General features: G+C 41.2%; 1 protein-coding gene across 3 annotated transcripts in view; it reads left to right on the top strand.

Moving 5' to 3' along the window:
* The first annotated feature begins 162 nt into the window (after positions 1-162).
* Positions 163-14,516, top strand: part of ERC1 (ELKS/RAB6-interacting/CAST family member 1) — a 300,129-nt gene continuing 285,775 nt past the window's right edge. For 2 of the 3 annotated variants that reach the window (XM_062010118.1, XM_062010103.1), the window contains exons 1-2: positions 163-304; positions 11,213-12,047. In XM_062010118.1, the coding sequence (XP_061866102.1) occupies positions 11,379-12,047 (669 nt within the window). In that variant the 5' untranslated portion in view covers positions 163-304; positions 11,213-11,378. Of the gene's footprint in view, positions 305-444; positions 524-11,212; positions 12,048-14,516 lie in introns of those variants that run through there. The other variant, XM_062010110.1, reaches the window with a different exon arrangement.

Below are 14,516 nucleotides of genomic sequence, written 5' to 3'. Positions count from 1 at the left end.
CCAGGCCCGGGGCGGGAGCGGCGGGGCGGGGCGGGAAGCCCGGCTCGGCGAGCGCGCGCCGTGGGCGGGGCGGGCGCCGCGCGGCAGTCGGGGGGCGGGGCTCCGGGGCGTCGCGCGGCGGGGGCGGGGCTTGCGTGTCTCGCGCCGGGGGCGCGGGAGGGAGCGGCGGGGCTCACGCGCGAGAGGTGGCGGGGAGAGGAGCGCGCGGAGCTGACCTGGCCGGCGAGCCGCCGCCGCCGCCGCCCGCTCCCGCCGCCGCCCGCTCCCGCCGTCGCGCACCCCCTCCCCACGGGCTGACAGGCAGGTGAGGGTCCTCGCTCAGTGCGGGGGATCGCGGGGGGGGTGGGGGGGGAGGTAGTGGTGGTGCTTTACACTTCTTACCGGCCGCTGGAGGGAGCCAGGGTCGGGGCGGGGCCTGCGGGAGCCGGTAGCTGCGAGCGGTCGCTGTGCTCGGACAGGGGCTGCGGCGGCAGAGCAGGGGGCAGGCGGCGGCGGGGCCTGTCGCCGGGGAGCTGCCCTTCAGGTGGGTGCGGGTCCGGCGGCGGCTTCCCCGAGGGTTGCCTGGCCTGTCGGCCGGCCGGAGAGAGGGGGCGCCCGGGTGCGGCCGGGGGAGGCGGCCCGGGGGATACGAGGCCTCGCCCCTGCCGGGCCCCGCGCACGCTGTCACGGCCCGGGGGCTGGGCGGCAGCAGCCCTGCCCCGGCCGGCCCACGGGGACCGCGGCGGGGACGGCTCCATCACCCTGCCCGCCGGCGGCAGGCGAGCGGGCCCGCGTCCGGCGGGGCATTGCTCATGGTGGTGGTGCGCCGGGGCGGGCTGCGGAGCGCCGGGTGGGGTTTGGGTTTGCCTCGTACGGTATGTCTTTCGTGCTTTTCCCGTTCGCGTTCCCTACGGTATTTTTCTGTCCCTACTTTACTCTGTCCTTGGGAAGCTCCCGCTTTTGTTGTCTGAGCCGCATCATCTGAGGTAATGGTGACTGGTGCCTCTATCCAGACCTTGCGGTGATGCTGGGTTTTTATTCCTTTTCCTCCGTGAACGCTGAATGGTCACATTTCGTTTATTTTATTACATCTACTACAAAGTAAGTGTCAGCTGACACGATGCTTTGTTTCTGGATCTGCTGCCATCCTGAAGCATGTGTCGGGAATTGCTCACTTTCCACATCTGTCTCGTTTTTAACATCAACTCTAAACCTTCTTTATGAAGTATACTATTTATTTTATGTGGAACGTTCCATGTACGCTGAAAGTTCACGTTGTGGTTTGTCCTGAACATGGTGTAAAATGGTTTAAAGGGAAACCTCAATGGAAATGGGAGAGATCAGAAAAGATGTAAGGAAACACATATGGAGGTAGTGCTATGTGAAAGCAGTATAACAGCCAAGAGAATTGAAGCAAATGGCTAGAAAGAGAATTGCTCCAAAGAGCAACATATGTTTAACGTTTTATCCAAGTTTGTTTTGAGAGCACGTTGATGTATGTGAAGTGGTTGTAGCTGACTAATATGTTACCTCAAATCCAACAGGCTGTAACCAAAAGAAAAGTTATCTGGTTGGACTGCAGGGTTGTAATTCTTAAACAATGGCCAACTCAGCTAGAGTGTTTATAGCAGTAACCTTCACCAGCTGCCTGCCCTCCTTTTCTCCTGGAGGTTACTGCGTCTATAGCAGTAGGCGGCTGAACATACGTCTCCTCCTGAGCTACTGCGATCCACAGCCTGTGTTTTGTGATGAAAACTGCAGCAGCTCAAATGCTTGCCCCAATTCAGGGTCACTTATGAGTCAGCACCCTTACAACCGTATCAAGTAAGATTAAGAGAGAAAAATCACTGCCTTGCCCAGGTTACTACGGCCAGAGTTGGTAGTACCGTAATTTGGGGTGATTTTTTAGCAATGAAATATTTGGATTAAACCACTAGTATTTAATAACTGAGGCAGCAGTATTGAAAGTAGTTCAGAAGCATGATTTGGAACTTTTAGCACGGAACAGTAGTTCCTTGAATAGTCAAGTGTGTGACTTTACCTTATCATCCAGAAATTTGGAATTGTCTCAATCTCCCAATTTCTAAGAGAGGCTACAGCCAGAAAAAAGATTGGGATCTACTGAGTAAAACGTGAGTTTATCATGACATTTGATATGATTTGAACTTTCTCCACATTTTCTGAGAAGCCAATTTAGCTGTGATCAAATCACTGTAAGGATGTTAGCAGATTTTCTTCAGTTTGGCTTTCTGTTATCTAGGATGTATTAACGCATCATGTTTCTCCTCAGTCTTAGCATTGTTTCTTTGATCCTGTCACAAACTGTTATGAGATTCTGTTCACATAACTTTTAATTCTAGTATCTGACTAATAGCCTGACTGGCAAAAAAAGGAGGTGTGGTATTTACATAGCCTGTGTTTTTTTTATTGAATTGCAAATCTTGGTCATGAAAGAAACCTACCCCTCCCCCCGCCCCCTCCCCGAATCTGCCACTTTCTCAGTTCTTGGTAGCGGTTATCCATGTTTCTGTGTGAACAGAAATATTTCACTGTGCTGTTGTAACTAGTACACAAATTCCTTGTTGTTGTAAATCAGGATACTCTGCTATTGTTATCCCTTCTCCCCTTGCCCTTCCCTGTTTTCCAGCCAATTCCTCCAAAAGCCTGTCTTGTGTAAGAGGTTTGTTAATAACACTTACCTGGCTAAGCCACTTGAAAATTGTCATCCATTTAGAAGGTCTGGCTTGGTTTACCTAAGTGTGGTGTGCTGAGAAATGTACAGATGGATGAATATATGCAACCTTTTAAATAGTCAGACTGTTTGCTAGAATTAAGAAACAAAAATATGCGTTCTTGAACCCTTCCTGTTGTCAGAGCGCTCTTGGGTGATGAGCGTTCAGTCAGTTTAGTGCCTGCCTAAGCCAAGGGTTTAACTCTGTATCACGCAGTGGGCTGCTGTGTGGCAGTGGTAGAACATGAGATCCTACAAAATCCAATGCTAATTTAGTAAAAGTGATGTTTTCTAGTATGTGGATTGCATCAATATCATTAACGTGACTTTGTTGTCAGCACAAGATTAGGATGGAAAGTCTGTGGATTCTACTTTGCCCCATGATGTTGCCTGTGGTGACTTTAGGCTAGCTGTCTACATGGTTTCACTAGTGCTTCTAGGTACTTCTGGGCTTTTGAAATATCTTTATCACTTTTAGCATTGTGTTTCCACTGTTATGAAGTTGGTTGCATGCTGCCTTGGGGGAAGAGAGAAACCACCATGCATGCAAACACACAGTATTTACTGACTGTATGAAAATCAAGCCATAAACTCTTCAGCCATACAGTGACAGCAAATCAATGTTGACAGGTCTTCAGACTCCTAGGTAATTAGCAGAATGGGAGTTAGTTTAACTAGTTCATCACTAGGAAGTTTAAGTGCATGTTCTGACTCCTGCTGCTTTTTGTGTTTCAGTCTTCTGTCTCCTCTCAGCTTTAAATTTAGAGAGTTGTAATCTGCTCCTAGTCTTTGCACAAAACAAATCCTGATGCACCTTCCTAGCCTGCCTCTTAGCACTGAGAATGTAGGACAGAGAAGGACCATGTGGATCCTTGGGTGCAATCCTTGGTAAACCTAGGGAAGCACCAGGAGCCGAAAATGGTCCACAATATTTCTGCACCATGTACAAATCATCCTATAACAAATTCAAGACTTCCAGTGAAGTGCTTAAACCTATTGGAGAGTACAGGTGCTAGAACAGCGTCCAAGGCTTCTGCCATCCCTGGGGAGCCCTTAAGTGTGATTGTCCAGCTAGTGTTAAGAAATATGTTCCCTAGTCTCTGGAGGAAGACAGAAAAACTTTTATTGGTACACAGCAACTTGACAAAGGAAAAGAACTTGCTCGTGCACTGGAATTTAATGACCAGGTTACTTTTGGTATACTGTGAGCAGAACCATTTTAGTCTGATGAGGGATGAGGCTTTAGAAAAATTTGGGACCTGTGGTGCTGAAATGATACCCTTTATGCTGATATCAAGACCTGATGTCAGTTAAAACTGCTTTTGCAAAGAAGTTGCTATAGAGTAGGGCATGTTCTGTTGTCTTAGTCATGTCTTTGTGGAGTAAGTAGATCTCATGAACAAAACTGTGTGTTTATGGGAGACAAATTAACTAGGAAGCTGATGAGTGTTTCTAGCTCTTATTTAGAGACTCACAGATAGTGTATTCTGGATGAGATATCTTGTAGGGATTGGACAGAAGAATGGGAAACAGAAAGGTGTCTAAAAAGGACAGATAGTCGTTGTGGAAACATATAGAGTGATATGTTTCTGTATTCTGTGGTGATTTGAAGTGTACATGTACCATTTATGTTCTCAAAATGAAGCGTGTAACACAAGTGTCAATCTGTGTTAGGAAACAAACCACTCCTTTGACAAATGACTGCTGGTTTTTTTCTCAAAATGTTAGGGTTAGGATTGATGGTCTGCCTTTTATAAACCATGGGTTTTGATATGTCAGTCATGTAAAACTTGTCAGGGATTTTTAAGATACTTCTCTAGGAAGATATCTCTGTGGCTGGGGGGCAGAATGCATCAGTTCCGATCTTCTCACGTGTGATGAGAGAGAAGGACACTATTACTTTCAATGTACTTGGCAGATGTGTAAGTCGGTGAATGTACTTTAGAAAAGACCAACCTATCTTTAAAAGGAATTGGACATGAGCAGATGTCAGTGTTTGAGCATCTATTCACATGCTATCTAGTAATGAGAATCAATCATAATATGAGCAATTCCTTTTTTTTCTGCTTTCCATCTTAATTCATCCCTTTTGCTTTCCTGCTGTCAAGGCCATGAGGATAAGAATATTTTGATATGGATAAACAACCCTGAATTCCATGGGTTCAATGCCTTGTGTTCAGCATTGACTGGCTTACAAACAGTTTCCAAAATAAACTTTCTTCTGTTGTTTTCTTGTGTAGTAGTTGTTAACTTAATATAAAAAGTAGTGAGCCTTCTTACCTTCCAGAGCTAGTCAAACCTAAAATCTATACTCTGGTCCTAAGATAGATACTTCACATTTTTTTAATGTAAAGTTGCAGCAACTACAGCTTCTGTAATTGTGATGTACACCAGAAAGTAGCAGGAATTTGGTTGGTTGGGGTTTTTTTTGTCTTAGTTGACACACCTCTGAGTTGCCGTGAATTCTGTCTATTCTCTCATCTCACTCGCTATTTAAATTCCAAGGCAAAGATGTTTTTCAGGGTTTTACTGGAATATAAACTTTTTCTGTTTTGAAATTCCATCTTTTTCTTTTTTTTTTTTTTCCCTCTCCCTGACTCCATTCTGGAGTCCAGATCCCATTGTATAATCTAGTCACTGTTCTTTTGATTAACTATTAAGGTATTAATTATGAAAATGTGAACAATTGCTATCTCTGTTAATGAAGCCTAATGTGGCTGCTACGCTGCTTTATCAGATTAAAACAGTTCCTGTCAAGGCTGACTTTTCTGTTGTTATTATAGAATTGACATTCAAAGCCTTCCTTGTGCAGGCAGGGGTTGCTGCTACAAGGAAGATCTGTCTTCTGGGAACTCTGGATATGTGCCTGCCACTATGCTGATGGGAGGCACTAGAGGGGTCACTGTGCTCTAAGGTGTTCTTGCCTACCTAGTTCGTGAGCAAGCTGCTCCATGCCTGACTATCAGGCATGGTTGCTATTAAGGAGTTGACTGTGTAAGTGTTGCTGTCTGTCAGCTGGTGTCAGTCCTGAACAGCAGCTGCAGAAAAGATATTTAAAGGAAATGTTACTTGCTGAAGGCTCCAGAAGTTACTTTTATTTTTTTTTTCCCAGAGATTTTCCAGTATTTCTGCAGTATATTTTTCTGTGTTTGATTTCCTTACTTACCTAGAATTAGTTACTACGGTATTAGTATTTGCCCTGGAGTAAAGACAGGATATGAAAAACATTATATGTTTATATGACAGAGATCTTCCCAAGGTTAACAAACCTATGTGTTAATGAACCTTCTGCTTGATGTCAGCCATAGCCAGGAATATCTGCTTTCTAAGCCATTGGTTCACATAAAATACTGGAGGTAGGGGCTGACTGTGACAACCTTGGTAAACACATCTCATTTTATTGGATTCTTTACACTGAGGTTGATGTTAATGTGATTCCCTTCAGAATTTCTTAGATTTATATTATGCCTGAATACATTTATTGAAAACCAGTAGATCTTTCTACAAGACTAGTGTACCTCTTCCTGCCATCTCTCGCTTCATAATTGCCTTGCAAGTAAATCCTCATGAAGTTGTGCAGGTTACGTTACCCTTTTCATTGATGTAACTTCTGTATCTCACTGTATTTCTTGGAGTGGTAGCTGCTTTGCTGTTTAGAAGGATTTTTTTGAATTCTCCATTGCTTTTCACTGGCTCTGACTAGGCTTCTGTAATGAAACAGGCTCATTTTAATTGCCACAAGTTACACTGTAGTATATTTCTCTGTTTACTGTCAGATTATAAGCTTTTTTCAGAGTTCACGATGTCTGTCTCTGATTGGTTTTGGAGAGTTACCTGTGATCTTAAGACATTTTTCATAGTATTTTCTGTTTGAAATGCTAGATGCTCTCCATCTTATTTTCATATAGAAAATGTGTTCATAACTCTCCTTTTTTTCAAACCTTTTTCTATTATATTGTCTCATTCTCATCTATTCTTTTTATGCTTCTAACAGTCATTCTTTCAACATTTTTTCATAACTGCTAGGTAGCATTTTCAGCTAGTAACAAGGTTGATTGTATGTCTCTGTACTTTTAAAGCTACCATGCTAGTCTCTAGATTAAGTTTTTACTTTGACTGACATTAGTTTTTGGGGATTTTTTTTTATATATATAAAGGCGTATGAAGAGAAAATAGTTTAGCGCTCACTTTAGTGGTTTTGATTCTTTAAACACTTGCAGTTTGTAGTCTCTTTCTTTGTAATCTTAGGTGTAAGTGTTTCTATATTGGCAAAAGGGACCAAAAGTTCTTGAAACCTACAGCAGAGTTTGCAAAGGAAAAATGGCCGATACATTCATATTACAGTTAGGCAGTGTTGCTTGTGGTTGTCACCATCCTGTAAGGTGAAGAGATGGTTTATTTGTGACTAAATTTTTTCCTCTTCTGCTATGACTAAAATAAGAGTGCTGCATGTTGGCCTCATGGAAGATAAGAGACTATACTTCCGAGTTCCTCGGTAAAATTCTAGTGTGGATCAGAATATTGAAAAACTTGAACTTTTCTGGTTACGTTGATATCTGAAATATACCATCTGTGTAATTTTACTTGGACTTCTGGAGGGAAACTAGACCTCTTTTCTTGTTCCTGATTAATTCATGTTGCAAATGAGAAAAGATGTTTCTGTCACTTCCTTCACTTCACTGTTTCCAGGATGAAAGATGTTTCTCCTAATGTGAATTGTCTTAATAGCTACTTTGGCTTATGGCATCATAGAATGGTAGGAGTTGGAAGGGACCTCTAGACATCATCCAGTCCAAACCCTCCTGCTAAAGCAGGTCCACCTAGATCAGGTTGCACAGGAAGACATCCAGGTGGGTTTTGAAAATCTCCAGGGAAGGAGACTCCACACCCTCCTTGGGCAGCCTGTGCCAGGGCTCCCTCACCTGAACAGTGAAATAGTTTTTCCTTGTGTTTAAATGGAACTTTTTGTGTTCCAGCTTCATCCCATTACCCCTTGTCCTGTCACTAGAAACAACAGAGAAAAGGGATGCCCCAACCTCCTGACATCCACTATTTAGATATTTGTAAATATTAATGAGATCCCCCACAGTCTTCTCTTATCTAGACTAAAGAGATTGAAATAGGCAGTGATAATGCTACTGGAAAAAAATAATTTTAAAAAAAGATTTAAGATTTTTCTTGTATACATGTTTGCTTATTTGTTTTTTTCCACTTAAACCATAAAAATTCTCCGTGTCAGTGAAAATACTGACAGTGGAGGCATGGTTGGAAAGGTGTATTTAGTTAATGTTTGGAATATTCACAATTTTAAACTCTAGCAGTCATTTAATGAAAGTTTTCATTTAAGAGAAATATTGGAGGATTATGTTTACTTGTTTCCAAAGACTCTTTCTTTAATTGCTCTACTACTTTTATTTGGTTTTGGTTTTGAAAAGTTAGAACACATGGCGGTGATGGCAATGGTGTCAGAGGTGTTCTGCCCAAGTTTCCACTATGGGAATTGATAACTAATTCTGAGTCATTTTTCATAGATTGAATTCTTTGGTTTTTTTTTTTTCTGGAATAACAGAGGGGATGGTTCCTACCTGTGAAACAAAGCTTGGAGATGAATTATTGTAGAACTGGTGTTTCCAGCAAAGGAAAGCTAACCTGCTCAGTGTATTAGAAGATGGCTCCTGCACATTTGCTGTGCGGCCAGCTCCTTCCAGCTTCATGGGAAGCTATTTTACTGTCAAGAACGTCAGTCACCTTCATGGGAAGCTACTTTTCTGTCAAGAACGTCAGTCACCTTCATTCTTTGAAAAGCTATTAGCGATTTAACAAAATATTTGCTCAGGCAAGGAGAAAGCAATCCTGTGAGTTTTCTAGTTTGGGAGTTAAGTCATTAGAAATTATCTAAAGTCTTTTACGTGTTTCATGTGTGTTCTTAAACACTTTATTAGGTGATACTTCTGCATGCCCCAATGCACTTCTAGAAACATTTAAACTTAATGTTTTTTAGGGAAAACACTTTAACTACAACATGCAGAATAAAACATGTCTAATCTTATGGTTCAAGTCAAACTCTTTAAAAACTTTTAAGTGAATGTTTGCACTGATTTACCGTGGTGAGTTTCTAGCAATGAATTAAGTGCTGTGATTTGGATTAATTTTCAACAGAATTCTCATGAATCCTCAAGCTTTTACTTGAATGTACTTTATGTAGTGTCTAAGAAATCATATTTGACTTGTTTTGAGTGTTCAAATGGTATCACAGCAGCCGTTTTAGCATTTTGATATCTCTAACAACATGCGTAGTCAGAAATAGCTTTTCTCTTTGGAAGAAGTGTTTTTCTTCCAGATCCGTGGCACAGTTTCTTGCTTATTGAAGCAACTCCAGAGGAACACTGTAGACTTTGTTACATAGTTTATATTTCTGTAGTGTTTTGCATAAGGATATGTAGCTGAAATGTAAGAAATGTCTTATCTGTAACTTGTATTAAAAAAAATAAACTCTGTAGGTGGTAGCTAATTTCAATTATTAATGCCTCAAGCTACCTTTCCTTGGCCTACTTTGCTTTACATATGTGGTTTAAAATATTCCATAGCAATATTGTTGCTAGCTTTGGTTGCAGAAAGGAAGGAGAAAGGAAGAATGAGCACTTGAAGTTCTTGAGGACTGCTCACAAAACAGTATCAGCTTTGTAAAATTACTCTTGCTATTGTATTGTTTAAATGAAATAGCGTGACAATGAAAAAAATGTTGACTTACTCTGATCTTGTTTTCTGTTTAAAATTTAGGATTGGACTAAACATTTTAAAGCTATTTCTGTTTGCATATTTTCGCATACTAAATTGTTTCTGAAAGGAAAAGCAAAGTATCTTTTTCATCAAGCTTTTAATTTTGTTCTGTCCACCCTTTTCCAGTATTTTTTTCACTGTTGTTTTTTGGCTTCTTCTACCCAGTTTTATTATTTCTACCATTTATGTTGTAAGTATGTACCTCTCTTAAGCCTAATCTTTTATCTACTTGCCCAGTTATCTCACAAACATGCCATAGGGTTTGAAAAAATGAGTTCCTTTTATCTGGGAAAGCTAACTTCTGAGCAGAAGGTAAGGCTAGATGAAAGCTGGTGTGAAAGAAAAGACTTTGGGATGTATAAGGTGCTGCTGCTCTTTGGACACTATCTGGCATTCTTTCATCTAATGAGGAGACATCAGGTCAGGGATGTTTCCATGTTCTACTTCTGGTTTCAGATGAGCCCAACAGTGACTTGAAATAGTTTATGCTGGAAAAAAAAAATGGAGGGAAAAAAAAAGTGAGAACTGTATAGTGAGAGTAGTTCTACAGTGCAGTAGTTCAGTCACAACAGAGGATTTCATTCCTGTTTTTTGCTCCTCTACTAGATCTTGCCTACTAGCGGCAGTCACAGCCCTGTACTAAAGTGTTACCTGCTAGTGCTTGTAGAACACCATCACGTTGCAGTGCACAAATAAGGAATTTTATTCTATGTGCTAGCAGAGTTCTTGTCTAAAGAACAAGTAGAGGGGAGGAAGAACTGTAATGAGATGATGTGATACTGGTTTGTATTTTATGAGGTTGCTGCTGTTGGAATGATTATTATTTAATGGAATTGATCAGAGCTGGCTAATGAGAAGTATATTTTGATTGAGATTATTGCTTAACCCAAATGAAGATTTAAGTTGTGTTTAAGACTGAATCTCAGCTTGAGAGAAGATAAAGCTTGAACCAGGTTTCAGTGCTGGTGTGATTCTGTTCTTACTCTTAACCTCATTGATCTCATTGCTGTGTGATTATCGTTATTTTGGAGTTCTATCCATACTTGCTTAAGCTTTGTGGTCAGTGGTGTTTCATCTTAATTTTGGTTCTGACTTTTGAGCTTGAAGGAGGGCTGACAGCAACATTAAAGGGATTTGCTACTTCAGATCATGAACAAAGTCATTTCAGTCCACCCTACCTTCTGATTTGGAGGACTATTTTCACAGCTACCGGATTTAGAAACTCTATCCTAGCAGTGCTTAAAGACAAAAAGAAAACACTACTGAATGGACTTAAAATTTTGATTGTTTGTCTTAGAAGGAATCAGAGCCAGTTAGAAATATGAAAAAGAAGTTAGATGACTTCTGTAGATGTCAGGTCATGACCAACAAAATTATGGCTTGAAAAATGATGGATTCTTTTTTTCTCTATCTTTACCATAATATGAAAACAGAATAGCAAGAATAGAAATTCTTTTTTGGGTTTAAATAAGATACTGTTTTTCTGTGAATGGTAATTGAAAATATGTTTGAGAAGTGTAAAGGTAGTAGAATTTACTTTATTCTAGTGTAGGATAAAATATTTGGTGATTTAGGTGACCCTGCTTCTGCAGTGGGGTTGGACTAGATGATCTCTAAAGGTCCCTTCCAACCCCTACCATTCTATGATTCTATGATAAAGTAAGTATTTGATATGTTAATTTTATTGATACAGATTTTAATATACTATTCTTATTGATACAGATATGGTCCTGAACATGATGAGCACATGACTTCAAAGATGGACAAGTGGATCTTTTACAAGCTGTGATTGGCCTTAAGCTGACTTAAAACCATTGAAGAACTTAACAGGATTTGTCTCATTCCTGATTTTATACCTGTCTAATTGCCTCACACCATCAGCTTAATCATGTATGGAAGTGCTCGGTCAGTTGGTAAGGTTGAGCCAAGCAACCAGAGTCCAGGGCGTTCACCAAGGCTGCCACGGTCACCACGCTTGGGCCATCGTCGAACCAACAGCACGGGAGGCAGTTCTGGGAGTAGTACTGGAGGTGGCAGTGGGAAGACCCTTTCTATGGAAAATATTCAGTCCTTAAATGCTGCCTATGCTACATCTGGCCCAATGTATCTAAGTGACCATGAGAACGTGGGTGCAGACACCCCAAAAAGCACCATGACTTTGGGCCGATCTGGAGGGCGGCTGCCTTACGGTGTTAGGATGACTGCAATGGGTAGCAGCCCTAACATTGCCAGTAGTGGAGTTGCCAGTGATACTATTGCATTTGGAGAGCACCATCTCCCTCCAGTGAGCATGGCATCCACTGTGCCTCACTCACTGCGCCAGGCCAGGGACAACACAATAATGGATCTGCAGACACAACTCAAAGAAGTATTAAGGGAAAATGATCTACTTCGCAAGGATGTGGAGGTGAAAGAAAGCAAGCTGAGTTCTTCCATGAACAGTATCAAGACCTTCTGGAGTCCTGAGCTAAAAAAGGAGAGAGCTCTGAGGAAAGATGAAGCTTCAAAAATCACCATTTGGAAGGAACAATACCGAGTTTTGCAAGAAGAAAACCAGGTTTGTGTTCTAATGTCACTGTTGTGTTACTGCAGTAGCATGATTAAATGGTCTTAATAAACTTGCTTGTCACTTTTAAGCAGCTAAATGATGTTGGTGTTTTTCCCAGGTAATTGGTATGAGTAAGATGTGTTTTCAACCTGCAAGCTTATTTAAAAATGTTTCTTGTCAGACTTGTAAGCCACCTCTTGAGTGCTCATGACATTGCCCGTCATGTGGGGTTTTTTCCTTGGACTAACGCTTACCACGTTGTTTCCCTTTGGAAGTATTTTACCCTGTTCATAATTAACATTTCCGTATTGCATACCTCTTGAAGTGTTCTCTGAGATGAAGAATGTACTAACCGCTGACCCAAAGTACAACTGAACTGCTGGAGAACATTGACAGATTGCCAGTAAAATAATGTTCATGTTACACTGTCTTATTTTAGAGCTCCAGTTAAAACCTCCAGTTTTCTGCAGTTTTCACAAAAAACAGATATAAATTGTGTTCTTGGCTACACTTAAATACTCTGTTTAATACCTGCTAATCTATTATTTTGTCATAAGCTATGCATATTTTGTTATGCAACTGTCATAAAACACCCTACTTTTTTGTAGTAGTAGTCTGACTAGTTAGAGAATAGACAGAAGAACAGAGAATCTCAGGCGTCTAGTTCTTTTGTTCTGTCCCTCTTAAGGGCATCCCTGAATTAGAATAAAACTGTGAGACTGATTAAAATTGAGGACTCTTTGTAGTCAGTTTTACTTAATAAAAGCTTTGTAAAAAATTTCCCACATAGACTTTCTTGCTAGCATCACCCTGAGGTAACTACTCGTCCTTCAGTTAGTGTCCTCCTGTTTCATTGTTTCTGGCCAAATGTGAGTTAGGCATCTCTGTGGACTCTTCAGTGAGAAACCTCACTGCTCTGCTGGAAAACAAGTCTAACTCCAAAAGTTTCCTGAAATGTAAGTCAACTTTAACCATGGTGAAACTCTTTTCACTACTAAGTATTTTAAATATAAAAAAAAGTTAAAGAAGGAACAACCCCATGCACCAGTACAGGCTGGGGATTGACCTGCTGAGAGAGACCTGGGAGTCCTGATTGATAATAAACTAAATATGAGCCAGCAATGTGCCCTTGTGGCCAAGAAGGCCAATGGCATCCTGGGATGCATCAAGAAGAGTGTGGCCAGCAGGTCAATGGAGGTTCTCCTCCCCCTCTACTCTGCCCTGGTGAGGCCTCATCTGGAGTCCTGTGTCCAGTTCTGGGCTCTTCAGCTCAAGAGGGACAGGGAAGTGCTGGAGAGAATCCAGCGCAGGGCCACCAAGATGATCAGGGGTATAGAAATTCTTTCATACAAGGAAAGGCTGTGGGAACTGGGGCTGTTTAGTCTGGAGAAGAGGAGATTGTGGGGTGATCTTATTAACATTTATAAATATCTAAAGGGTGGGTGTCAGGAGGTTGGGACATCCCTCTTTTCTATGGTAGCTAGCAACAGGACAAGGGGTGATGGGATGAAGCTGGAACACAAAAAGTTTCACTTAAACATAAGAAAAAACTATTTCACTGTTCAGGTGAGGGAGCCCTGGCACAGGCTGCCCAGAGGGGTTGTGGAGTCTCCTTCCTTGGAAGTCTTCAAGACCCACCTGGACATGTTCCTATGCGACCTGATCTAGGTGAACCTGCTTCTGCAGGGATGTTGGACTAGATGATCTCTAAAGGTCCCTTCCAACCCCTACCATTCTATGATTCTGTAAACAGTTTCCATAATTCAAATGTGATCATGTTCTTTTGGCTCTTAAGCTATAACCGTTATTTTAGGCAGTGCTTTTTTAAAGATTTGCTTTAGAAGGTGGAGGTGAGAGGGGAAACTGCTGGAGATAAAAAAGTAGTGCTGGTGGTATTTGACATGCTATATACTCTGCTTTCTGATTACCTATCTTAAATAGCAGATTCCTTCTGGTTTATGGTAATCTGCTACACTGAAGTGGTCTGTGATTTTCTTTTCACTTTGCAAAGAACTGAGTTGAAGAAAATAATCTTATTTTCCCAGCTAGTATGAAATAATTAACTTGTCGTGTGGTTTTATAGCTCTATTCTTACTGAAGAAGTACATGGTATTTGTTCATGTGTGCAACATTTTGTATTCATTTTTATGTGTTTTGGAGTGAAGAAAACCTTAAATGATGTTGTATTGCAACAACAGGATTTCCATAGAAGGAGTAATCCAGCGAAAATTTTAGTTGGTACAGTATCAATATAATGAATACATGGAATACTTTTCATTCATCTTTCAGGTGCTACAGGTAAGTATTATAATTCTCAAATTCTTTTTATTTAAGGTCTGTCTTCATACTGAAGAGAATGTCTTGGAATATAATAACATTTCTTTCTGAAATAAGTGTTGATATTTGAGGATGCTGTGAAAATCTTGCAAGAAGTATGCAATGAATGTGTGACTTAGAATGAATTAAGCAGTTACTAAG

This window comes from Colius striatus, chromosome 1 (genome assembly GCF_028858725.1).
Source record: "Colius striatus isolate bColStr4 chromosome 1, bColStr4.1.hap1, whole genome shotgun sequence".
NCBI classification, from domain to species: domain Eukaryota; kingdom Metazoa; phylum Chordata; class Aves; order Coliiformes; family Coliidae; genus Colius; species Colius striatus.
Note: the sequence above shows the minus strand (reverse complement) of the source record. Positions and strands in the feature narration are given on the sequence as shown.